The sequence below is a fragment of the Festucalex cinctus genome, chromosome 2 (genome assembly GCF_051991245.1).
Source record: "Festucalex cinctus isolate MCC-2025b chromosome 2, RoL_Fcin_1.0, whole genome shotgun sequence".
Taxonomy (NCBI): Eukaryota; Metazoa; Chordata; class Actinopteri; order Syngnathiformes; family Syngnathidae; genus Festucalex; species Festucalex cinctus.
The window spans coordinates 32,416,541-32,444,206 of NC_135412.1; the positions used below are offsets into that span (position 1 = coordinate 32,416,541).

Genomic DNA, 27,666 nt, shown 5'->3' on the forward strand with positions numbered 1-27,666 from the left:
TCTAGACACAATACTAATTTCATTGTCTGAAGGGAAATTTGGTCAACCACTCAAATATTAAACAATTTAAAAAAAAAAAGAAAAAAGATCCAACATATGAACCACCATGACCATATAAAGAGAAATGCAAGACACAGGCCAGTGATATTGCCAACTTTTATGTGCAACAGAAGTGATCTAACAGGTGAAATTATGACGTTGCCACCAGGCAGGTGTTGCATAACCGATGTAAGAAACAAGTAGCCTTCAAAGTTTGTAGTTTTCACTTAATGCAAGGGATGCCACTTTTTCCCCCCATACCGATGCGAATACTCAACTGTATTCATCAATATTGATATCAAGTACCGATACCATGCGTACTTTTAATACATAACCCACCCAAATAAAACAGTAAAATGACAGATAATTTGAACGAAAGACCTATTATATCTGACACATTGCCGCACATAATGGTGAAATCAGTATAGCTCGAGTCAAGTGTTATGTTTACCACCTGAATTAAATATGAGCATAGATGTTTGATACCAGGAGATGCTTAATAATTTGCGAGTAGTCACCAATACCAAGTACCGGTATCAATAGTTGTTTTGCTTCATAACTCCCCCCCCTAAAAAAAAAGGGCAGATAACTTTAAAGAAATACCTTTGTATTGAGATATATAGGCATTTAAATCGCTGCAAACTGAGATTACATTTTCACATATTGGATGTATTCGAAACTTCTGCTTATAATGACGACTATCGATTATCACCTGCAAACACAATGCCTAATTCTTTCGGATGCTTGAAACAGGTTTTGTTTGATAACTGACAGTTGGATTTCATTTTGTACTGATCAAGTGTGCAACAGTCACAGTTCACATTAAAATAAATAGTTTATGGTATGCATGTGTTTTGTTCATTAATGCAAGGTACCTGATTTGCCTGTAAGTTTGCCATTAAAAATTAAATTTAGTCAAAAACACATTTTAATATTACATACAAGTTTAGTTTGCTGTTACGTCTATTACATTTCCAGCTCTTGGGTGCGAAATGTAAAAAAAAAATAAAAAAATAAAAAAGTAAATGTGAAACGACGACGTGCTGCGTGGCAAATGCTGAGTGGCGCTCACGCACACCACGCACGACGTTAGGAGTTCCCCTGTCCTCCTCCCCCTCCTCGGTTCGCCGAAACCTTTCTCGCCGGCTTGTGGTTGCTTGCTGTCCCCGCCTGCAGGGCTTCATCTCCCCAAGAAGGCGCTGTGCCGTGCGACGGTCTCCATACTCGCCGCTACCTCCATGATCCGCATCCGGTAGCCTCCTGACGCCTGGAACCCGAACCTGGCACCACCACAGGTACGACTTGCGAGTTGACTGCATTTGTTTGGTGCGCTAGCCGAACAGGTGCACGCTGCGTTTGGCCGCCTGCAAATGACATTTTAGGGCCAGCTGCATCCCGGCCGTACAAAGGCAACGCTTTGTCTCCCTTGCATAAGGACAGAGGGCGTTGACACGTTCAATGCGCCCACTATGCTGTGCATCACAGCGTACTGGTGTAGATGTAACCAGAGCATCCTTCTATGTCATGCATATAAGGCCCAGTGTGCAGAAGCTGTCAGCAGGTGCACCTTTCTTATCGTAGCATCTCCGCCCTCTCCATCATCATTCCGAGAAGAATCTTGTGTGCGTGCGTGTGTGTGTGTGTGTGTGTGTTTTAATCGTCCTGCTTCAGGCTTTGAAGCCGAAGATGATCATGTAATGAGCTTATTGAAGATGGTGTGTGTGTATTGTCGCGGGTGTGGCAGAGGGGGCAGACGTGGGCGCTTCAGAGACATCAGGAGGTCTGTGCAGTGTGCACGCTGTGCATTGTGTGCAAGTGGGAGTCTAGTGAAGCAACATGTTTATTGAAGATACAAGAGAATGATGGCTGAAATGCAGTCAGATCGCTTTCATTAAAATCAGTGTATTTGTGTTTCCCAATGTAAGTTTATCGAAAGCAAAGCTTCAAATTATATATCAGAAAAAGCTCATGCCTGGCACACTAAAAAAGTAAAAACAAAAGTATGGTGTTCCTGGGGAGTAATTCCAAACACATCTTTACACGGAGTGAAAGCTGGGCCTGTTTCGTTGAACACAAATCTGATTATACTTGCAGGAAACCACTACTTGCGTTGTATGAACAGCAAAAGGTTGAATAATTATGCAGGTTAATTCAGGGGTCACCAACATGGTGCCCACTGGCACCAAGTAGCCCCTACAGACCACATGAGTATACTGTGGGCTTGTTTTAAAAATAGGTCACCAGTGATGGGATATTGTTATTTTTTTTATTTTTTTTTAATGATCATTTGAAAATAGCCAGATGGATATGTAATATCTATCTGGTACCTTTCCACAGTAATTTCGTCGGGAAAAGATGGGACATTCTGTACAATAATTTGAGCTGATTGGACGATGCGACATTCTACACGTTTGTTTTAACCAATCACGGCCATGGGTGAAAATTTCGTGTTTGTTCTTGTTCAAGGGGGGAAAAACATGTACATCTTACCAGCAAAAAATGCACAAAGCACCTCTCGCTGTTCAACATTCAACAAGGAAACGGTGAGTCATCCTGCGAAAACGGAATTAATTGTAGTGTCCGTTGGTCCATGTTGGGTTTGTATGTTAGCTCCAGCGTGGGCGCTGGCTTCCTGGTTTCGTCACAGTTGCATATCGCGCCCCCAAACACAATGTCGCTCTGTGATTGGGCCGAACGGAACGGCGGTTATCTGCGGGAGCGGTACAAGATGTATTCTCCGGAGTTTGTGAACTCACAAATACCACGAGAATTCATCTTGAGAGAGCAAGGTTACTGAAATGAGTTTCATAAAAAATAAAATGCTTCCTATTGATAGTTATCTAATTCCTAGTGAGATTCCAATTTGATGATGCAAACAGTTTTAGTTATGATCTATTTACAGAGCATTTTTGAGATAGCAAAAGGTGATTTGTGATTGGTAAGGGCTGACAGTACATCCTTTTTCAATAAATTGCTTGTTGAACTCCAAACTTGTAGGTAACTACTGTCATATGAGGTATATGCTTCCCCTTTGTTCTTTGCCGTTTTCTGCAGTCAAGCCTGGACTGAAAGCAAATAAAATAGAAAATAGATTTGGAGGACAAGATCTCACTAAAAATAAAATGCAAACAGATGAATCTAAGTTTAGCCATCAAAGTGTCTGTTTCTTGTAGGACAATGTTAAGAGAATTGTACCATCCAGCATGTTTAGTATCAACACCTCTGGATTTGTTAGACTAGAAAAGTCAAGAATGTTGTTTTCGCTCATTGTATGTACACTGTGGGTGTTCTTATGGGCTGCAGTCATGCCAAAGGCAGAAAGCAGTATGTCTCAGAATCTTATTTCATGGAGGCCAAGTCCGGAAGGGGGCAAATTAGATCCACAGTCCATCCATCTGTCCACTCATGCATCAGCGACTCTCATTCTCTAATCATCTCCTCCCATCTCAGACGATCTGGTGTGCATTTTAGTAACGAGATGCTCGAAAGATGCTCTTCAGACATCCTCCCTGAAATGGACACAATACTCAGTTGCCTGACTATTAGCAGGCCGTTGCCAAGTTGCCTGGGGGGCTTACTTACAATATGGAATTGAATTGAATATGAGGATCACATTATGATAGGAAAAATGAGCGATACCTCAAACTCCTCAGTTTAAAAAAAATGTTATCCAGCAGCTGTAGATTTAGACATGCAGTCACTTTGTCAAAATAACCATGGGTCAGTGTGTTCTCTGAGAATCACGCCAAGGGTAATGCTTAGGTCACAAGCAGCTGCGCACGTCATTCATCATGCACATTCGTCAACAATTTCCCCCTTGAGTCGTATTGAAGATTCGTCCTTTGATTGATTCATAACAGCATATTGATAGAGATCCAAGTGGTGTGGCCACAGCCAACCACAAGATGAACTTGTGGAATAGAAGTGACAGCACTTTTTAAAAGTTGGATTAAAGATGGGAGCATATAATAAATTGTCACTTTTTCCGTTACAAATGTATAAACAGCCAAACCATGACATTGATTGTTCTGGCGTTTGTCTTCTGAGGCAACTTTAAAGTTGACAACCTAAAAGTTATAACTTCATGGTAATCCCTCAGATTACTCGTAAGCATTGACTCATAATGTTAAAAAAAAACCTTATCATTCCTGCCATTTTTGCCGAAAACGCCTAAAAAAGGTGCACCCAAAGTAAATTTGAAGCTGTTCTTGAACCATTTTGAGTATCAGCATAGTTTTGGTCTCTTTTTGAAGATAGCACTTTGAATTTTTCCCCCAAACACTGCAAACAGTCAGAATCGGTTTCAGTGCTACTGGCACTGAGTAATCTAAGTTTGAATAAAAAATGACCAATTTTATGTTTGTCTAATTATTTTTCACAAAATCTGCCTTGAAAATGACTGTAGAATTGTGTGGCGGACTGGAAAACACTACATGATCAAATCTTGAGATCTTCCTTAATTACAGTTCAAGTTTGACAATAATACTACAGAAAATGAGCATTTTGTACAGGTTTTTCCAAAACGGGTCCAGGCGTACAAAAATGTGCCATTTGTGGGACTCTTGAAAGCGCAGGTCAAGTCTGATCAAAATTAATTTTAATTTGTCACTATTCAATTCTCTGTGTTCAGTAGCTTTAAATGTTATTCAGTTTTTGTTTCTGTAGCTCTGGCGTCAACCTGATAGTTTCAAAACGACCAACACTCTCCAATTGTAAATGATACCATACCAACGAAATTTTGATATTTTTCCTCCCCCATTTAAAGATTTTGGCCTTAAATGATCACATATCATGTGTGCACTCTGCGTGTGAATGCAGTTGGTTAAGAATATGTTCATGTTCCCATCTGATCAAGGGTGATGGTCTTTAATATGGTATCTAATTTTTCAACTATGCTATTCTTCCATTCTAGTGGACTTCAAATAGTTTAAAGAATTAATAAATACAAAAAATTGTAAAAATAGTAAAAAAATAGTAGTCTTTTCTAGCACTTATCCAGCCAGTGTCTGATCACATAAATATAATGAACTGACCCACAACATAACACCGTGCACAGTTCTTAAAGAGATATTCAAAATATATACAGTCTGTAAATAGAATCACTATGAAAACATGAAGTACAAACATGAGAATTTCATGTTAAGTGTTGATGAAGACACCGCAAAGACTATACTTGAGCCACTTGAGGCAGGCATTTAAGTGTGTATATATTTTCACCGATCACATCTGTAGGTTTGTGTAGGCACAGGAAAGTGGCCACTTATCTGGAGGGTGTGGTTTCTTTCACACAATTAGCGGACACACCCACAGCATTTGAGAGCGGAGACAACGGCTTAATTTTTCACGATTTTGATGGTTTATTTCATGTACTTAGCTTTTAATCATTAAAATGCGAAATTTTCTTTGGACATTTTTTGTTCACTTCACAGGGGTTTTAATCCTTAATTTTGTTGTTGTAGTTTTGCAGTGGAGGTGTCTTAAATATTTTGGTTATGGACTTTGACTACAAGTGCGACTTTGACAGAAATTTCAAAAGCAAGAGTGAGCGCTTCAATACTGTAATTTTGTTCTTTCCAATCCCAATTAATATATTCGCCAGCGTAGAATTTTTAAGTAGTCTTGGGTATGCTAGTGTCCTTCTTCAAATCATATGTACCAATCAAATGATGTTATTAGAAGGTTAAACACTGTAAGTGCACAATTTTTCGAGTGTCAACTGGCTGATGTCACATGTAAAACTGTCGCTCACCCTCTTCCACCCACCGCCTCTGTCTCCACCACGTCAGTGTTCGCACTTCCACAGGAGCTGTCACTGCCTTCAATATAGCACCAGGCGACGCTTCACCTCTCAAGTGTGTCAACAGGCAAAATAGTGCCTGGAGGCTGTTCTCTTGTGTTTTCTTCTTTCCTTTCTCTTATTTTGATATGCTTGGCAGAAGATGTTAGCCTGGAGTTTCCACAGCAACTGCATATTAAAAAGGCCCGCCTGACGACTTTGTTGTGTTGATTATCATAAAAGTCAACAGTTTCCCTTTCACCAAGCAAAAAATGGAACATAGGGCATGACATCTCCTCCGCCACTGATTGAAGAGATATACTTTCTCAGTTGGACTGCATTCGGATGAAGATGACAAATTGGGTGTGACTATCACTAATGTGATGAACTGTTATTCAATTTATCACGTTTGTGGATGAATCACTTGTGCTTCGATTTGACCAGAAAATTCTGAATTAAACTTTCAAGCCAGTTTTATTTTGGGGCACAAAACATGCCAGGATGTTTTAAGTTTTGAGCTGATGCACTTGTTGCTGTCTTTCGAGAAGCTCAACGTCCACAGCTTTGTGTCAAGTTTTGGTTTAAATGTGACAAAAGTTTTATTAGAATGGGAAAAGCACAGCTTCGGCATTCTAAATATTTAGATTCTAATATTCACTTTTCCAAACAGTTTGTTTTGACTCTTATACAGATGAACTGAGTTTTTGAATGTTTGCAGGCCACATTATTAGGCCACATATTAACAATCCGGTGTTTGCTGTTGAACAAGTTGTTTGTTGTCTGAGGTGGGTGCCGGCCATTATGGTCTGCACGGCTAATTAAAAAAAAAAGAAAAAGAAAAAAAAGTTCATTTTTTTTGCGGCAGCTGTGACGACATCTTGCCACATCCAGTACGAGAGATGATGGCAGAGGGATTCCTGAGCGACAACAGATATCTTGGTGGAGTTGTAAATTGAAAATATGGAGAAATGGAAAAAATATATTAAACTCTGGGATGCAAAAAGGCAACGTAATGGATGGAGATCTTGACGAAATTGAGTGTGCCAGTTTGGTTTAAAGTGGTTGAAAGGTATGATTTTAATACTTTTAACATGAAAAATGGCAAAAAGGCACCAGTCTATTCGCTGTTCGGTAGCTCAGCAACCAGTGCCAAATATACTCAAATTATAAACAACACTTTTGTTTTTGTTGCCATTTTTTTTTTTTTTTATGAGATGAGCTCAAAGATCTAAAACTTTTTCCACATTCACAATATCACAATTTCTGTTAAACATTGTTCAAAAACCAGTCTAAAACTGTGATAGTGAGCACTTCTCATTTGCCGAGCGAGTACATCCCCCCTCACAGGTGTGCCATATGCTGATTAGACACCATGATTAATGCACAGGTGCATTTGGCAAAGGAGAAGTACTCACTATCACAGATTTAGACTGGTTTGTGAGCAATATTTGAGGGAAATTGTTGTGTAAGTGGAAGAAGTTCTTAGATCTTAGAGTTCATCTTCTAAAAAATGGAACAAAAACAAAAGTGTTGCGTTTATATGTGTAAGCGACAAACAATTAGATTTTTACATGTCAAAATCTATTAGTACAGATGTCTTTGTGAAAAATAAATAATAAAACACACCAAGACAAGACAGCTGGGAAGCATGCAAGGAAATGATTGGCTGTGGGGAAAAATTTAATCGGCAGGAATTTAACAGTAGGGAAAACCGTTAGAGAATCAGGAAGTAAAGCTCCTAAAAACGGGAAAGTTATTCAAAGCACAGTCAACAGTCAGTCCAGATGACCCCTGGACTGAAAAGAGGACTATAAACTGAATCCATGTGTTAACCCTACTTGAGTGAAGTCTTCCACTACTACTATTTTTTTATTTATTTTTTTAAACACTTGATCCACAGAGATGTTGCAGCCTCACTGCTTCAGTAGATGAGTCATTTATCTCTGCTGCTTTGGGATGTGAATTGCAGTAGACTGAAGCTGTGCTATGCAATCTGTCTCCAACAAAGCACAGTGCCAAGGGTCTGAAGCATATGTGTGTGTGTGTGTGTGCACGTGAGTGCGCGTGTGTTTCTCCCTTGGACAAGGACATCTTGCCACTCCCTTTCACCCATCCCCCACCCGTGGTCTTGTACCGGTTTCCCAAAGCTGCCCTCAGCCCAGTTAGAATTGATGGGTTGGCTGCGTGTACCATTAGGAGACAAGTGCTGATTGCAAATCTGAGAGATTGGAGGAAAATCATGATGACATGGCAAGGATCATTGCAGCCTGTGCGGTGATTCGGTAATGTACAGATTGTGTGTAGAGGTCAGTGATGAGACACTGATTTATCTCATACACAGAATTTGCTTTTCGATACAGGACATAGAGAGGCACTGTCACACAAATTGCCTCTGAAAACTGTACAGTTTGAAGACTTAAAAGACAAAATGTACATTTGTGGAGGCACATCTATGGTCATTGCAGAGTGCACAGGGATCAATATTTGAATCCCTTAAATGTTACTTAAGGGTTGTTCCTTGCCACATCACCCACTGGGTTTAAAGCAGATATTGATTTTAATCAAACTTGGTTTACTTGTTGATAGTGATAGGACAACCCTAAATTTTAGGTCAGTCAGAGCTAAGGTTTAGGAGCTGAATTTTGAAATTTTTGACAAAGAAAAAGGTGGTGGTGGGGGAGGGGGGGGGGGGGGGGTGTTATTGTTGGAAAACAAAATCAACAAGGATTCCAAATCTGCAATCATCAAGTTTCATTAAAATCAAGATCTGCTTGCTTAAATGTTCAGATTTTTGGCGGGTGCAATGACCCAAATAGGTTGGTTGACTAATATTTGTTTCTTTCATGTTACAAATGGGAATTGGATTTGTTAGCGCCTCACAGGAAATGAGTGCAAATGATCTAGTGATTTTTTTTTCTTCCAAGTTTGATGTTTCTGCAAGGTTGCAAGATACCACTGATGTGTACCTTATTTTATGGGGTAAATTAAAAATAACATACTTTTTGTGGTGGTAAATGTTAACCAATTCAGCATGCCGAATATTAAATAAAATGTGGCTGTCGACAATGTAATTTACAGCTACCCAGCTACCCACATTTGAAAGAAAGAAAAAAAAAAAAGTGTGGTATGAATATTGTTTGTGCGACGTGATTGGCTGGTGACAATTGTAGGTTGTGCTCCACCTATAGCCTTTAGTCAGCTGGTCAGGCTCCAGTTCAATCCCAATGAGGACAGGTGCGACAAAAAAAAAAAAAGACTGAATGGACTTCAGGTTCTTGATTAGCTAGCTGGAGTGCTACTTAGTGTGCTGTGGCTCATTTCTTTCCCTCTTCATCCTGGATTGAAAACAAAAAATGACTTGAGTGGATGAATGATGCATCTGTGCATTTTTTCCCCCCTGCTCACTTTTGATAAATCCCCCTTTGAGGATGTTTGAGTAGATCGCCAAATACACAAAGAAAGAGTGTTTGCCACAGCGACCTGCATTCATTGACTTTTCTTTCCATCAGTCATCACTTAATGCTTTACTCTTGTAGCTTGATGGGGGGCAAAAACATTTTTTGATTAAATTGCAATGTTTCAGGTCATATCTGTTCATTGTAATGAAAATTGAAAAAAAAAACATTGTTTATTGTGCTATGCATTTGTGATTTTGGTTAAATGTGATTCATTCATTGCAATACAAAATAAAAGTTTCTAACAATAGTGTTGTTAGTGATGTAGGAACGTAAGTAAAAATAACATCTAACACGTTTAAGCCTTTTACATAAAATCTTTGTAATTGTAACTCTTGATGACACAGTTCACTTAAGCTTTTGCACACACATTTTTTTTTTTTAAATCTGGAAAATATGTTCATCTTTTTTGGTAACTGTCTACCATCTGCGATACCATTGCATGATAAAAAAAAAAAAAAAAAAAGTTGTGTTCAGCTAAGAACATGAAGACATCATCACACTTACACAATCCAATGAAATCCAGAACATTAACTTAACATTTTTTCCTGCTATCACTTCTCATGAAGTTAAATTTTGTATCGAGTGCACTTCCACATCACTGAAAACTATAACAACAATAAACCTCCAGTGCCTCTCTTGAATATTTTAACAAGTATATCCCCCCCCCCCCCCCCCCCCCCCCCCCATACAGATCTCATTAGATTTCATTTCATTCCCAGGGCATTAAATCAATCACAACTTCATTGTTCTGGTTGGTTAAAACAAAAATAAATGTTTTGTCTAAAATAATTGTGCAATGTTTCATGTTTGTGTGAAAGAAGTGGGAATTGTCATTGTGTGTTGCATTTCTATAATTGTTTTCAATTTTCCTCTTCAGTGTTCTGTACGTGCTTGGCAGTGTTTAGCCAAAACCTTAGTATGTTATGTGTTTAGAAGAAAAGAAACACGTACAGTTTGTTTAAGGGGAGGTAGGTGGTGTTATAAGCCTAAATGCAGCATATATGTGGAGAGAAACACAGAGACTCAAACGGCTGGAATCACGCTTCATGGGCATTGTTTGCAAAGACGCCCGTACAAAGTAAAGCACATTTAAATGCAATATTGGGGTTTCTTGAGAGGATGATGGTGCTGTTTTTACAACTTCGACAGAATCTGCCAAAAGCTTTTGGCTAAGTTGTACCTCTTTACTTGATTAGAAGGAGACTGTGCTGTGATCTGAGAGATGTAAAATAGAACAATCAGCAGAATTACAATGCAGTAAGTGTTGTGCTTATTTTTAAGTATCTTTTGGCAGGTTTGGAGGGATAATCTTTAGTGATGGGCCTTATCACATTTGTTTCCCTCAGTTATCCAGACAGTCCAAAATGCAAAGTTCTGGCTTAGTTGTTGACGTTGGAATTCCTCCTTTCATCACACTGTTTATGGGATTTCTCTTTTGTTTTTTGGCCTAACGTAGAGGAAGAAGAAAAAATGTTGCTGCGTCCAAGCAGTGAGCGAAATTCTTAAGTTGCGTGTACTACGCACACAGCTTTTGGGACATTTCTTTAGGGCATATAATTCAAGTGGGATCTGTGAAACACACTCGTCGAAAGATACAATGGAGACAGACATGATGAGCGCAAGGAGGGTTATTGGACTCCACATAAGCTTTGTTCCCCTTAGTGTGCTGCATTTTGGTAAAGAACGGTCAGAGGATCACGATGATTTTTGTGGTCACATTTTGCTTCCTTTTGTTGGATAAGAGTTTGACATATGTTTTCACTTTAGTGTGTGTGGTTTCAGAGTCTTGCAGTTGGACTCACACCAGCTCGTGGCGCTCAGCATAATGATCCCTGAGGAGTTATGACTGAGGTGGAGACCAAAGTCAAGGTCAGTTGGAAGACCTGACGGAATCCCGAGTGACACCTAACAGGAATTCTTTATCCAAGCTACTGACAGCAGAACGTGACACTGGCTTCCTCTCAGAATGAATGGCATTGCAACATCTTGTAGTCATTATCTCCAGAACATTTGAAGCTCTTTTGGCTGCAAAGGTTGGGATCCTCCACTCTATATTCACATATATCTTCAGTAGGTAGCCCTGGTGTCCAATTCTGAAGCTTACATAGCCGAGACCAGGGAACAGGGATGGGCAATTGGAAGGTTACAACCACACGGCAAATGGCCCAATGATTAATTAAGTTTTTTTTTTCTCCCAGAATTGCGAATATACATCGACTTTAGCTTTATAGTTTTAAGTTGTAATATCACCATTCACCACCAGATGGTAGACATGTTAAGTAGCAAATGTTAATTGGACCGATAGCTTAGTTGTACTTATACAAGGTCTATATATATATATATATATATATATATATATATATATATATATGTATATATATATATATATATATATATATATATATATATGTATATATATATATGTATATTGGATTTTGTGACAGGACAAACAGTATCTCAATCATATAACAAATTTGAGTGTGGGAAAAATGCACAATTTAGTTTTTGCACTTAATGTTGGTTTGACGTTGAGCCGTTTTGTGCCGCACTTTAACAGTAATTTGTATGCACAAGAGCCCTCTGTACTGGAAAACATAAGTATTCGGTTCTTTTGTCGTTTGCGTCAAACCTTTTGTTGGTTCAGGATAGTGGATTTTTTTTATACATGCATTGAGAACTGTGTTATGAACAATGAAAGATATTAAAACTTAATAGCACCTATTTTGTACATGTGCACATATAATGCCCATATCCAAATCAGCATTTTTGTCATTGCATTACTGGTTAGGAAGAGTGTGGTCCTATGTGGCCCCGCCGAGTAGTACTGATGAAAAATGGTGGCCTCCTCTAGCATTTATGTTGCTCATGCCTGACCTCGACTCTGCATGCAAGATCATTTGGTTAGGCTCACCAACAACAAATATTTTCAGAAGCTTTTTTGACAGTAAACATCTGGCATCATGCAATCCAAGTTCTCATCAACTGTCTTTGAATCGTAACCATATAAAATACAATCTCAGAGATGTTTATTCATTTGCGTGTAAATGAGGCCACATTGGAAAGCATTTCAGTGTGGTTATTGTGGACAAGCACCACATGAAACCCCCCCATTTACTGTTTCCCACAACCCTGGCACATTACACACATTGTGTTCACTTAAAACAAAACAGTTTTGAGTATTCTAATTATTTTGGGCAGTACTTTATTACGCGAGGAGAGTAAACTGAAAAGCATCTCGTTTATCTGTCAATAAGAACATTAGCACTTCCATCAAGGTCTCTGGGATGCTGAAAAACGATCTTGTAGAAATGATAAATTGCTTGTTTTCGACTGTTCGCTGTCGGATTGACTGCAATGCAAAAGTACCAGTGAACAAATTGAGAAAATGGAAGAGAAGCAAGGCAATGAGTGGAGCGTTTTAATTGTCTGTTTACATATGAAAATCAGCAATATTTCTCGTGAATTTTAAAGATCCCTGACCCTCTTTTATTCACTATTCTTTGTGTTTGTCTGCCCTACATCCTAAGTGCTCAAATGGCACCACTGTTGTACACACTGACAATCTTTCATTAAGATTCTTGGACCGCAGAGCTCGAAAATAGAATAAAAGGAAGAAAGCTCAATAATGGAATTGGTGTTTTGTGTCTTTATCTCCATCATTCACCTTGTACAGATGATTAGGGAAGCAGAGTGAAGTGATGTTGGATGGGTGCAGACCCAAATGAAATCATTGATTGGTCCTGAGAAGAACTGGAGCAACTACATGGTTCTACTGCCTTAGTATGATCTATTCTGTCCCTGACCTTTAACAGGTCAATGAAAAAAACAAACAAACTGATCACTTGAGAAAAGAAGTACCAAATAATTCCCTCTAATTCTCCCCTGTGTGTGAAATGTTGCACATGTATTTGCATAGAATTGCAATGCTTCTGTTAGGTACGTAATAATGCAATATTTCTACTTGGTCGAGTAATTTACACTGTGTAGTTCAAAAGAATATTTCCGGTGTTATCTTGGGCAAGTTCAGCTGACGTAAGAAGAAAATGTTAAAACTCTGATCCTGTGCTCTTTTTATAGCAACGTCATTGACTGACTCAGGGCTTTATCTCGGATAATTCATTCCCCTTTGCCATGACGCCTAATCTGAATTTCAGCTCTTTTACTTGGAGAAAGCGCACAGCTCAGTTATGACCACAGTGCAGTGGTCACCTTCAAATGACAAGTCTCATCCGTCACCAGTATATTGCGTTATTGCTTTTATGTCCATCTCCCCACCTTGCTGTCATTCCCTTCATAACCCCTTTTACTTGTGTTCTATCATTTCTCTTCATAACCTCCCTCCACATCTTCCTGCCTCCTCTCCTCTATCTGGGTTGTCTGCTGCAAGGCTTGCCTGCTGATAGAATTTACGCTGCGTATCTGCCTGAGAAGACAGGATGCTGGAGACTGCACTCTGCACTCCCCTTTCTTTGTTTCAACTTCCTTTCCCTGCATGAAAAGCCTGCTGGATGTGAATGGCAGCTGAGACTAATACAGTATGCCAGCATGACTCAATTAATGTGAAGATAGCTACAGAGGGAGAGAGCGTTGTTGTTAAATCAATCAGGACTGTTATAGCCATATTGGACATTTAGGGTCAGTAATCATTCCGGCCACACTGTTCTTTTGAGCAAGCAGATTTGATGTGAGCTGACTGTGTTTATGTGCGCTTGCAGGTCTTCAATCTATTTCTATGACAACAGAGAAGGCTCTGGCGGAGGAAATGAAAAGTGCAATGGAGGGTGACTCCAGGAGAACCAATCAGGTGGGTGTACTGGGGAACTAACAGCAGCTCATTTTACTCGGGTCTCTCAATCATTCCACCCACCTCCACGAAGCATCTTTAGATCTTACTGCAGTGCTTCAACCAATTGGGCAATTAATCACGTAGTGAGACGAGCAATTGCATCTGAATGAGAATAGTAGGACGAGGAGACATTTGGACTTTTTCTGTCTAGGTTCCAGAGGACCATCGAGATGCGGACGAAAGCTCAGATAAGACTCCCAGTAAGGCTTCCAAATCGCCCCAGAAGAGCAGCAAGAGGCCCAGGACCGTCCCTGTTAAAGTCAGCTTGCTTGACGGCTCAGACTACGAGACCGCCGTTGAGGTACATTGTTCACTTCTGTGGCCAATTGCTGTGCTTGCTGAAGTGAAGCAAGAGTGGAACTTTTTGAAGGTACATGTCGTGCACGCTGTCGTTTGTTGGCATCTGGGCCGCTAATAGATCAGAGTTGACGATTGCAGAAGACACTGGTGGTGATCAACTCAATGAGCATGAAGAGCCAACAGAACACCCCACAATATCGCAGTCACGTTTTTCCGAGTTTAATAGGAACATGGTCACTTCACATCAGTCATCTTTTGCTATATTAAGTCCAGTCTTGCTCTCAAACATTTTACTTGGCAACGAATCGGTCATTGTGGTTCAGCTTAATGACTAATTGTCAGTGATTGGGCTGGCTACCAATATGTCTGAACATTTTATAATCACACCACAAGGGGAAAAAAAAAACAAAAAACATTTTGCAACCCTCTGATGGTCAACCAAGTGCAGCGGTTGGCTTGTTTGTGTTGCAGTCTGTTGGTTGGTCAGCATTTAATTGTCATTTCAGTCTAAGTGGAATAGAAAGGGGGATTCTCAATGGCCCCATTGTTTTCTTTTGTTTACTGTGTCATGTTCCTTTTCTTTGTTACATTTGTTGGTAGACTGCATTGTGTTGTACTATTCTGATGTCACATTGATTGTGCAACATTCTGCACACTGTGCATCTAAAACCCAAGTCAGATCAGGTTTTACTTTGCTGCTAAAACTACCAGATTTATAGCGCTTACCCCAAGACAAGTATGATTACATGCATAAAAGTCACTAACAAGGACTTGAACACAATTTTGGCGTCTTTTCCCTGTGGCCCGCTAATGTCTCCATGATTTTCTGATTTAAATGAAATCATCCAAATGTACAGTATGTTCTCGTCAGCTTTCAAGTTTGTTGCTCAAGCATATCTCTGCCAAACCAGAAAGCAAGATTCTGTGTCTTCATTGCTCATTGGTTTGTGACTTTGAAGGATTGCATCAGAACGACCTCTAACAAGAGTCCATTAAACACTGGTGGGAATACAGGTAAAATGTAGCCAGAGTAAGTGGCAAAGCAATGGAATTGTTCCCCTTCCACTGGGATACAAATTCTCTCAAAATCTCTCATATTTTATGTTGTTATTCAGGGATCAGAAAGTGTCCCTCTAATTGCCAGTAGTACCTTGGTAGCGTGTCCAAGTAGCTTTTTACACGGGGATTTCAGATCATTTTGTTCAAATGACCAGCAGTCGACAAAAAAATAAAATAAAAAAGTCAGCAGCTACTTGGAAAACCAAAAGCAGTTTAAGGTCAGGTAACACAATACAGAGCCACTTTCTACTCGCCCCAATGAAGCAACTTCAAGTTGGAGTACATTTTAATAAATACCAGACACAATTTTTTAAAATATACAAGTAAACATTTCTTTTTAATTGCACAGCTTAATACCTTGAGGTTTGAAGGTCACAATGTTTCACAGACCCATTGAGACTTTTTAATAGACATGCTTAAAACTTGAACAACCACAATTACACAGACTCATTCTCGAAGGAATTTTGTCCGCTTATTGTTTTACTGTCCTACAAAATGTGCAAACACATAATTACATTAGGCTTTTATTTGTAATGCTTGAATTGTTGCTGCAATTACAGCCATCTTATAATGCAGACATATGCTTCTAATTCCTGTCACACTGTGAAGGAAGACAGTATTCTCCGACATTTGAACAGTCCTTGACTCGGCACACTACACTACATTGCACCTCAGTGAGACAATGTGTGTGCCTTGGAAATAAATGTGACTGAGTCAGGAAATACAGCTCGTGCGTGGGGGTGGGTACTGCTCACACAAGCGACCTGTATCTGCTCAGCTTTTGTAAATTGAGCAGCTTGGTGAAATCAGATGACTCGACATGGGAAAAAAAAAAAAAAGACTTTCCACGAAGATCTGTGGATGTTAACCTGACATTCCACATTCCAAGTTGCACATACATCATTCATCATGAAGCTCTATAAAATGCATGCATGGGCCTGTACCTGACCTTAACTGTGTCAAGAATATTCCTTGTTGGGCCTGTGACAGCTTCCATTAAAAATGGTAGCAACTATCAAGTAGAGAAATTTGTCAACACCACTACATTTTGATCGATTGCTTTATTGAACATAAAAACAGAACGAAACGGCAATAAATTGTCATTCAGCACATGCCGTTATCATGTTCAAAAGGACGTACTAAATACTTAAAGGGGAAGTCAAGTCAAAATTGTTCATTTCAATATGTTGTATGCACACCCACTAGTCTAAACACTGATTAATATTGTGGAATATGAATTAAGCAAAAAAAAAAAAAGAAGAAAAAAAATCACCTGTTTTTGTCCATCTTAGCGGGAAGCTCTTGAATATGAACAGTTGAATGCCATTATCACCCCACTCCAAGTGCTAGTGAGCTAAGTTTGGATAAACTTTACAACATTTCTAACAGTTTAAAGCTTGTTTCTTTTTATTTACAGTAATTTTGTACTGTCCTGGGTCTTTTTAGGTCATGAAAAAGTGAAGGGTGTTTTTAAACCACGGAAATTTATCGGACAATTTGTTTGAACAGACGACCTCTCCCCTCTATTAGTCCATTATATTGAATTTACAGAGTCTATATACACCAACTACAGTATCTATCAGTGGCGAGTGGTGACCTTTTCGAGTGGGCATGCTGGACTGAGAAAAATGGAAAAAAAATTGAAAAATGTTGGGGTATTTTTATTGTTAATTTTAATATTAAATATTATTTAATTATTATTTAATACCACTGTGTAGTTCTAAAACTAAAGGGGAAATATTCAGGACTGACACATGTTGATGCGCACACACACTTTAATTAATATTTTAGCAAACTAAGTGTTGTGTGTTCTGGGGTTGCCGTTTATGTTGAGCACTGTCATGTCGGACTGTTACTGAACGCAACACAGGTCTCGGGTGAGGGAGATGTGCAGTTGAGTAGCGTTGTGGTGCTTTTTCCTGCTAGTAACGAGAGCAATTGTACTCTGTGCTTTGGCGTTGGCTACTGCCAAAAAGTGGCGTGTTGATGAAAGAAATAAACAGGTGACTTCCCCAACATTTGCTGGTGGTGTTTGTACGTAATGTTACAATATAACCAGCGCCGTGGTGAGTGAAATGATACAATCACATGCCCACAAATTTGCCAATACATTGTAATTTACAGTGTTCGGAACTGGCTCGTGCCCACGAAGTGGGCTCAACCCAGGAGAGGAAAAAAATGACTTCGCTGTCATATGAGGACTATTTGCACTGAACTTTACATCAGTATTCCGACTTTCTGAGCGACAATGAAAGCATTTCCTGTTAACTACAAAACACTTGTGCGGACATTAGATCTATGACTGACAAACTCAGCGGAGCCACAAGCCATTTCAACCAACCTCACCTCACCTCTGGAAAGCCAGCGAGGTATTTATGTTTCTCGTACGTCCTGGCTTGAAAGTGACGGAAGAAATTCTTCCCTGTTTTCATGGTGACTACTTCAGGAGTAGAATGACCACTTGAATTATTCTTTTCCTCAAACGTTCACTGGGAAAAGCGCACTCATTGGGATTTGGCGATGAACTTGAACTGAACCAGTGACTGTTTACCGTAGAACAATGCAAGTAAGCCAGTTATGCGCATACACGTTGTCAGGCATGCAGCTTGACTGTCAGCTTTTTTGCCATTCAAAAGACTCACGTACAGTAAAAACGTTCACGGTACTAACAAAATTGATTTCTCATGGTGTATGCGCGAAACAAACTGTCAACTTCTCCGCTCCCCGTGAGGAGAACAGAACAAAATATACAGGAATTTAAAACCAAAACAGTAGATCTACGGTATTGTATTTCAGAGGACACTGACAGAAATATTTTCAATGATTTTATTTTGAAAAGCTCGGGCATTAATAGCTCATTATGACCGCTCACCACTGGTATATGTATATATATATATATATACATATATATATATATATATATATATATATATATATATATATATATATATATATATATATATATATAAATAAATGTATATTTGGATTGTTTTTTTCCCCCTTTTCTTTCCTTTGACTTGCGAGAAAGAATTTGAGATATGAACTCAACTGTCACAACAATCAGTAGTTTGGCAGATAGTGAACAATTCTTCAAATAAGTCTTCAAGCTGTTGAAAAGCACTCTGTGTGGTAATTAGGAATGTGTTCATTCCTAAGTTGAAGCCTCTGAATGTCCACACAAAATGTACAACACTAAAATACTCCTCAATCAGCGCAAACAAATTACTTACGGCTGAAGTGATACAATAAACACGGAAATATAAACGCTATGAACCAAAGGGTGAGGCAGTTACAGAAGGAAATGGGCAGCTCACAACAAGAGTAAGGAGAACAAAACAGTCCATTATGAATAAATCATGCTAGAAATGTAGCAACCGTGGCTAAGAATGGCTTGTTTATGTGCACAATAACCGTCTCATGCACACTCACCCGTTAATGAGGGGTGTGGCTTTGCTCAGGATTGAAGTGAGGCTGTATTCAAATCTCACAGTTTGAAAACTGCAAATTCTCCTTTAATAAGGCCCCACCTCATTCTCTCTACTTCTCAAAGTATATAAATAAATATTTATTTATTTATGGATTGGTTTGTTTTAATTCTATTGTGTCTGTGCATTGTTTTTGCTCATGACTCAACCTATAGTGTATCATTTGTTACGAGGAGGTCTTAAAATAAGTTCTTACAGCTAAAAATCATCTGAACACATAACTATGGCATCAAACAGACTCTTACATCATTTTAGCTTTTTGTGCATGAAAATTAACTCATTTTAGGATTTAAAAAATTAGTATGAAGGCAGATAATCTTAAAACAATATTAATAATCTTAGATATCCTTCTCTTGCATAGTATATTACAGTATTCTCAAAACAAGATCAATAAGACTTTATGGCTTGATACAAGTGATTGAGTCTAGGTTTGATTGCTGATTTTTGCAGTGTAGTGCATAATTTCACCCCGCCCATCACACGAGGACACATCCTTCCCGGCCCACGACAACAAAAGGTATTTGCGCTTTAGCAGGGAATCCATACATTGCATTTGACAGATGAACACGCTGATGTCTGAACGGCGAGAAAATGGAATGTGTGAGAGAGAGAGAGAGAGAGGTGGAGGAGACCATAAAGCTAGGTGGCTGGAGGAAGGGCTGAGACATATGATGGTGGAAGTGAGTCTACTGTTTGGACAGAATGATGAATGCTGTAAAACCCCAACTGTAATTCAAGCCATGATGTGGCGTAAACAAGCAGCTTTGATGCTAAAAACATAGAGAAAGAAGTGGTAGCCTGCCTTTAAGGTTTGTCTGGTAAATGCGATATTGATTGAGCCACACAATTACAGAGGGGATTCCATTTCCTTTGTACTGGCTTCAAGCTTCCACAGAGACTACTATTTGTTTTTTGTTGTTTGTGAATCAGTCATGTTTGACAATAAAATGTTTTTCGAATTCATTCATTTGGAGCCAATTATTCACTTGTGCCTGTGTTTGAATGAGGAGAACTTTGGCAGAACTTAATAATTTGTTCAACTCATGCAATGCTTAATGGTCATTTCCTCACATCTACTGGTTGAGTTTTTCATGCTGTTTTGGATGTCCCTTCTATTTCCAGTGAATTTTGTGTCTGAAACTATTGACTATACAAAAACAAAGAAACAAAATTGTTTATTTATTTATTTATTTATTTATTTATTTATTAAGGATTAACTCATGGTCTGAGTTTTCGGAGTACAGCATTGCATTTGTTTTTTAAGAGCCATGTTAGTGGGACACTGCTGATGCACTGCTGTTGCCATGGCAACCCAGTATTTTCCGAGCTTAGTTGTGGACCAGCCAGGACACACCTTCTGTGTTAGATCATGTTGCTGTTAAATGATGTTTATTTAAAAACATTTTCAGTAGGGGTGTAAATCTCTTTATTTTAGCTCTAATTTGATGTGTTTTTTTTCTTCATTATTATTATTATTATTTTTGTTTTATTATTTAGCTATATATTGGATGTGAGAGAATATGTTGGTCTTGCTGTTGAGATTTAACTGAAATTTACAACAAAGGGATTTAATAAAAATACACTAATGTATGTTCAGTACTAGTTAATATTGCTCTCCTTGAATAGAAGTGGATGTTTACCACTGTCAAATAATAATAAAAAAAAATGTTAACTGCTGGGGGAGACCAAGAGCAAAAAAATCAAATCCTTCTTCTTCTTCACTACTGCTTTGATTTAAAAAAAAAGAAAAAAAAAAGAGGGCACATTTTTGGCTTCCTTTTCATTGTGTTCACTTTCGTCTTTTCGTACCAATGAGAAAAAAATGGAGTGGGAGAGGGCACAAGGGACCTATTACTTCTGTTTCTATGGTAACAGCTGCTTGGTTGCTGTGTCGCCATAGGAGCTGGATTACCCAAGGAGATGCATTTGTGTGTGTGTGTGTGTGTGTGCGCGCACGCGTGCGTGTGTGCAACCAACGGTGTGTTGGTTGCACCCCAAAGGGCTGCATTAATGAAAGGTGTGGACTGTTGTTTCTTCGCCCGATGGGCGCACACACGGCGTTAGCCCTCCCACTCAACAGGGTGCAGTCATTGCTTTAGAACTTTATGATGTTAAGCAGCGAGTTTTACTCCTTTGTGTTGTGAAATGTAAACAATGACTAAAAATTTGTACATGGCAATCTTATTGATGTATTGACAAATAACAATTGGGGACCTCCTTATAATAGTATGGGTGTGAAGCTCCTTTTCAGTCTTTGATAGCATTTATCATGTTTAGAGACTTGCATCTGCATTCTGTCACCTACACAGCAAAATCACTATAGATGAACACTGAGTAGTGTTAAAACTAACACTAGAAAAGTGTTTGTGTCCACACCAATGAGTGTAGTTTAACACTTTTCAAAGTGTTACTTTTATTTTTATTTTTTATTTTATTTTTTATTTTTTTTAACCAGTGTTGTTCCACCACTGCATAGTGTGCGAAACCTACACTGGTAAACACTGAGTAATGTTGAATGTAATGTTAAAGTACTCTACACTAGTGTCAATGTTAAAAAATTGACTGGATGTATCGCTATTGAAATGACGACAGCACGCTAGCAATTTGAAAAGCTTGTCCTTGCCTGGAAATGAGGGTGTGGTCAATTTAACACTCAAGGTAGTGCTATTCAGGTTAGCTTCCTATCCAACACTTGAGGAAATGTATTCTGACAGATTAAATTTTTATCCTAACAGTATCATCATAACACTGTTTACACCAGACGTCTTCGAACACTAGAAATCTAACACTGACAGATTTGCTGTGTACCCACTCACTGTACATGTATTTATAGCCATATGTGATTCTGTCTGCATGTGTTTGATAGAAATTTGCCAAGGGCCAGACACTGCTGGACATGGTGTGTGGCCATCTGAATCTGCTCGAGAGGGACTACTTCGGCTTAACTTTCCACGACCCCGACAATGCCAAGGTCTCACCAACACATTCACACACATTTAGAAGTGCCAAGCACGTCTCCCTCATGCCCGAAAGGGTCTGCATTCAAATCTACTGTGTGGAGTTCACATGGACTCCCTGTGCCTACTTGGGCATGCTGCCAAATTCCAACAACATGCTAGGTTAATTGAAGACTCTAAATTGTCTATACGTGTTTGATATTTATGTTAATTGGTGTTGTGAAAAACATGCTCTCATCCTAAGCCGATGCTTTCCAAACACATCCATCATTTTCTGTAGCACCGGTCCTCATTTATGCATGAGATGACCTGGGACCTATCACAGCTGACTTTGAGCTGGGCTCGTCGCAAGGCACATATACACAATCAACCGATCTTATATGCAACCATGCATATTTATGATCAATTTAGATTCTTCAATAAACCTAACATGCATGTTTTTCTAATGTGAGAGGAAGTCTGACTACCCCGGGAAAACTCCACCCAAGCCCACAGAGAGCAAGAAATTTGAACTAAATCTAGTATTTTGATGCAAATGTCTACTATAATTATGCAGTGTATGCAGTGACACATCCAACAGCCATGCTTGATTTGGGATTTCATTTTGTGAGAGCAAACATTGTACTAAGATGTTAAAATGATTGAATTGTTTATGGTGAATGTAATGATCCAGAATTGATCTTCATTAGAACAAGATCACAAGGCAGGTTCATATGCTGTTCAAGTAAACCTTCAATCAATTCAATGTAAAACAGGTTGGCTTCAGACTTAAAATAGGTTTATGCAGCCTTTTTAAAAATAAGGCGCTTGGACTCTGCAGACCAATAAAAGCTGCCGGTGACATTAAACAGAATGAGCTGCGTTCGAGTAGCCTTCATCGCACAATATTGATGTTTCCTGCCATTTGCAGAGGCCAGTTTTTGCTCTTCAACTATGAAAGGCGAAAGCTTCGAACAAGGAGCAGCACTTCAATGAGCTCTTGAAAATATGACTGAAGGATTTTGCTGAGGTCAAATCACTCAAAAAGGCTTTGTCTCTCTTTTTCATCTTTATTAGCATTGGTTGGATCCATCCAAGGAGATTAAAAAGCAAATTCGGGGTAAGTGCACAAGACAGAGACTGTGTGCTCACATTGTCTGTGTATGTGCGTGCGTGCGTGTGCATGTATGTGTCTGATTAAACCAGGCAGTGTGCTTTAAGCAGGTCAATTAAAGGATATTTCAGAAATATCTGACTTAGACTTCATTATCAGACAACATAGGCTTACTGGCAAAGAAAACAAAGGGGCTGATGGGAAGAGGAGAGGTGACGGGGTCAATTCATTTAAATGGAGGTGAGAAGGCGGCCAAGTGTGCAAGGTGGAGCTTTTAGAAAGTCATAAAGTTCAGTTTCGTTTATATTAGGGATGGCCGGTATAATGGTTTCCCTGTTTCCATGCCATTTTCCATGTTCCATGCATGGAGGAGGTGTGCCCGAGTGGAGGTCTGTGTAGATCAGGGGTCAGCAACCTTTTTGAAACTGAGAGCTACATGTTGGGTAATGATTAATGTGACAAACATTTCTGAAATTACAAATTGGCTCGTATTATTGTCAATTGTTGTCTATTAAATTGATTATTGATTAATTGTTTATTAATCAGTTAATCTTGACACCTCTCGTGGCAACATTAATCATGTTACAGATTTATTTTGTAATATTTATCAACAGTGATTTAACGAAGCAGAAAACTGATTAATAACTAAATAGCCAACACTTTATTTTTTATAAATCTCCACAATTGTTAACAGACATTTTTCAAATGATAACTTCTAATACATTCCTAGGAAATCACAATGTTACATCACTGCTCACTGAGTCATTTTTAGAACAGCCGCACCATGTTAGTAACCCCTTGCCTAGTGAGTATGACTGTGACAAAAACTTATCAATTTCTCATTTGCCATAATCCATCCATCCATCCATTTTTTTGACCGCTTATTCCTCACAAGGGTCGCGGGGGCTGCTGGCGCCTATCTCAGCTGGCTCTGGGCAGTAGGCGGGGGACACCCTGGACTGGTTGCCAACCAATCCATTTGCCATAATATACAGTATAAACAGTGCCTAAATAATTGTACTATACAGTATTTCAGAAAAGCCCAACCAGAAGGGATAGTTGTTTCACAATTAACAATGCAGTCTCAATTTGAATAGTTCAATATTGTTGTTGGAAATGTGCCTAACTGTTCATGTTGCTAATCTGTTCACAGTTGGTTCCTGGATGTTGGGATTCTCTGTTAAATTCTACCCTCCAGACCCGTCAGTGCTCATTGAAGACATCACCAGGTTGGTCTGAATTCTACAGCGAGTCTCTTATGTCTTTGTCCATCAACAACAGTTGAGTAGGAATGTTGTACAAGATTGGTTCTCAACTGCAGGAGGACCCCTATCCAGCCTGTTTTCCAATTCTCTCACAACCAACATATGTGTTTCAAACGATCAGCTAATCAGCAAGCTCTCCATAAAGCCTGATAACGATCCTCAGCTGTGTTGGCTGAGCGAGACATGGAAAACAGGCTGAATAGGGGTACAGAGGACCGGGTTTGAGACACACTGTTGTACAAGACTGCTTAGACGGGACACAGACAGATTGACTCGTTTCAAAGTTTGGAACCACATGTGCTGAACAACATTCCCGTAAATACAAAACATCGACAAACCAAATGTAATTTTTAGTTTTCAGTTCTCTTAGTTGATCCAGAATGCAATCCTCTTCAGATGAGGATGATCAAATGAGCGATCGCAACAAAGCTTGATTGAGACATGACCTATTTTGGTTTTAAAACTTGAAACCAAGACCAGCGTATGATCTTTGAGTTCTGTAAGGCAAAGGTATTAGGATTCCAGTTGGCTCCAAAGGGGCTGTTACTTGTTTTAATCAAATACTGAAGAAGAAGAAAAATTACAATAAGATGAATGACACAACTTCTGGAAATATTTGCATTACTCAGTTGATGCACAGTAGGAGGTGTGACTAATGTGTTCCTTAAACCTTTGTAATTGCACAACGAACCATATTTTTTGGTTTAAAATGGACCTGACATGTTTGAGTAATCACATGGAACAAGAAACGGGTGATGAAGTAATGAGTCCAATTTCAAATGTGTGAGGCCATTTTCAAATTTGTGAGTCCATTTTCAAAGGTGTGTGATGTAATGATGACCATTTGGGATCTGTAACTGGCTACTCTGTACAAACAGTGACACTAAGTCATCAATTATAATAAAAGCAGAACACGATTTAGGCCGAAATTAATAAAATCAGAACCCAATGTACATAAGAAAGCCAGCTAGGACGTATTTTTTGAGTAAAAAGTCTCACTGAGCAAGCATAAGCAGTCGTTTCTCAATGTGTCATCCGTCATCCAAGTTCAGGTTAAAAACACACGTTTTTGCTCTTACCTATGTGGGTTAACATTTGACATGTTCAAATGTTAATTTAAAACATTACCTTTACTGTTAATGAAGGTTTTTATTAGGATTTGTTTAGCAGGGTGCTTAATAATTGTTTGCAGATTATTGTCACGTAACTAGGGAAAATTGTGTTGACTTGTAACAATTATAACACTAAACAATAAGCATATAAAGGATGGCTTTATTATCATCAGATAAACCTCGTTCAGCTGTCAGCAATTAGCAGTATTTATGAATAAGAATCACCCCTCCTAATCTTAAGGGACATCCAGTCTTAGATGATTATGGTGGCCAACCATCTACTGCAAACAATTATCCTCATTTCCTGGCAGCAAACAGTTATTATGAAACAAAAGAAAACATGTCATGGTTTTGGTTTGAAGAAAACTCAAGAATGCAGTCAACTTGCATCACCTGACATTAAAAAATTATGGCGAAGACTGTTGAGTAATGAATGGTGTAGCAGTTCATACGCCTGACTTTACGTGGGTTGAGTTCCCACTCAGTGACAGTGTGAATATCACTTTGAATTTGCAAAATATTCAAGTGTGAACTCAATTCATGGATTTTTTTTCATAAAAAAATATACTTGCTTGGAGATAATTGCTAAAAAAGTGTGTAGACCACAAGTTCCATTTTCATGTCCAGTGCAAGTCTAGTACGAGGTGCGCTCTAAATCTGCGCAGAGGCGGGCTAGACTGGGTTTTGGTATTTTCGCCAGCACGTAGCTTAGCACATTTAATAACGGGTATTTCGTGCTGTTGTGGGTGTGAACACAGCCAAGTTAATCCACCGCCAATCAAAGCGGAACTTTGCATTCCCTTTAAAAATTGACGCGTGAACGGCACATTACTTGGCATGGCGGAAGAATGAACTGATTGCTCGAGTCAGTGCGAGAGGTCAAAGCATGCAAACCGCATTTATAGGAAACTGCAAGCAGACTTCCTGGCCAGGGAGGTCTGCAAAGTGGGAACTTGGAGACCATCTTCCTGCTTTTTGCCCAAAGTCACCTGGGATGATTCCAGCTGGCTCCAGCTCACCTATAACCCTGAACAGGATAAGCGGTATAAAACGTGGATGGATGGCTGGATGGATGGAGTTTAAAGTTGTATGCTGGCCCTGAAACAAAGTGAACCCCCACTCTCTCTACAAGACGTTTATTTAGCAATGATTAGATGTCAATGCCTGGAGCAGGAGCAACTCAGATTTGGAATAAAAGCAAGATGTAAAGTTGTGTGTGCGTGCATGCATTTGTGTGTGCATGTTCTTGCAGCTGTATTCCATGAATAATATGCAGTCCAGATGTAAAGCTCTGCACCAATCCAAAAACATTTCATGGATGTGTGATCGAGAGGTCTGAAGGATAAAAATCACATCAGCTAGTTTGTGGCCCCAAATAATTAAGGCCCGATAAGAACAACTTTTCAGTATAACACCGCAAAGCTAGTGTAGATTTGACAATGGTTTGATATCACTGGAAAGAGACAAAAGTTGACAGAAGAGTGTTTTCTTTTTTTTTTCTGTATTGAATCAAAATGTCAAACTTTACAGAAAATATGAGTATCCAAATAATTAGCAATAATAAAGTAAACGTGCTTAAATGACTGGTTACTTAGTGAAGGAGTATGTGAGACATTTCTGAAACGCTCAACATTGTGTTGCTTGAATAACTATGCTTATGAAAGATTTTTTTTCCATGTGACCCAGTGAGCGCACGGGTTATTTGAACACACAGGAAACCTCACTGGAGTTGTTTTCAACCGCAAAGCAATGGTCTGGTGTAACTTTTATGACCTTCTTCTCCTGAGCTGGAAGTATTCTAGTCTCCAAGATAATCAGTATGAATAACTGTGAAATTATTTCTGGACAGACCTTTTCTTAAAAACTCCAAGGACAAATCAACCACAAACTGTAAGCGATCTTCCGTTATACTGTACCTTGGGATCTAATTTCGATTATTGAAACTGTTATGTGACATTGTGTTTGGTTGTTTGCTTCACAGATTTTCAATCTGTCTGATTATCAATCAGTCTGAGGGAAATTTTATGTGGATAAACACCAATGTTCTCATATGTCCATGCATAAGAGTTTGATTTAATTTACTTGATTGTGACATAACGGTGGAAGCTCTAAGTTGGACACAATCCAATGTGTAGCAACTGGCCAAGCTCAGACCTGAGAAAAAAAAAGGGCAAACATGCTTTGGAAATGATCTGTTCCATGCTCCAACTGCTGACATAATAAAAGCCTTTATGTACTCGAACAGCCAGAGGCGGTCCTAGGTTGAATGGCAACCT

At 39.1% G+C, this 27,666-nt stretch overlaps 1 protein-coding gene across 9 annotated transcripts in view; it reads left to right on the forward strand.

Moving 5' to 3' along the window:
* Positions 1-1,078: 1,078 nt before the first annotated feature.
* Positions 1,079-27,666, forward strand: part of LOC144014601 (band 4.1-like protein 1) — a 43,497-nt gene continuing 16,909 nt past the window's right edge. For 5 of the 9 annotated variants that reach the window (XM_077514671.1, XM_077514675.1, XM_077514676.1 and 2 more), the window contains exons 1-6: positions 1,079-1,334; positions 13,989-14,077; positions 14,271-14,420; positions 21,830-21,934; positions 22,977-23,019; positions 24,167-24,242. In XM_077514671.1, coding sequence (XP_077370797.1) covers positions 14,006-14,077; positions 14,271-14,420; positions 21,830-21,934; positions 22,977-23,019; positions 24,167-24,242 — 446 coding nt within the window. In that variant the 5' untranslated portion in view covers positions 1,079-1,334; positions 13,989-14,005. Of the gene's footprint in view, positions 1,335-11,040; positions 11,143-13,988; positions 14,078-14,270; positions 14,421-21,829; positions 21,935-22,976; positions 23,020-24,166; positions 24,243-27,666 lie in introns of all 9 variants that reach the window. The other 4 variants (XM_077514679.1, XM_077514680.1, XM_077514672.1 and 1 more) reach the window with 3 other exon arrangements.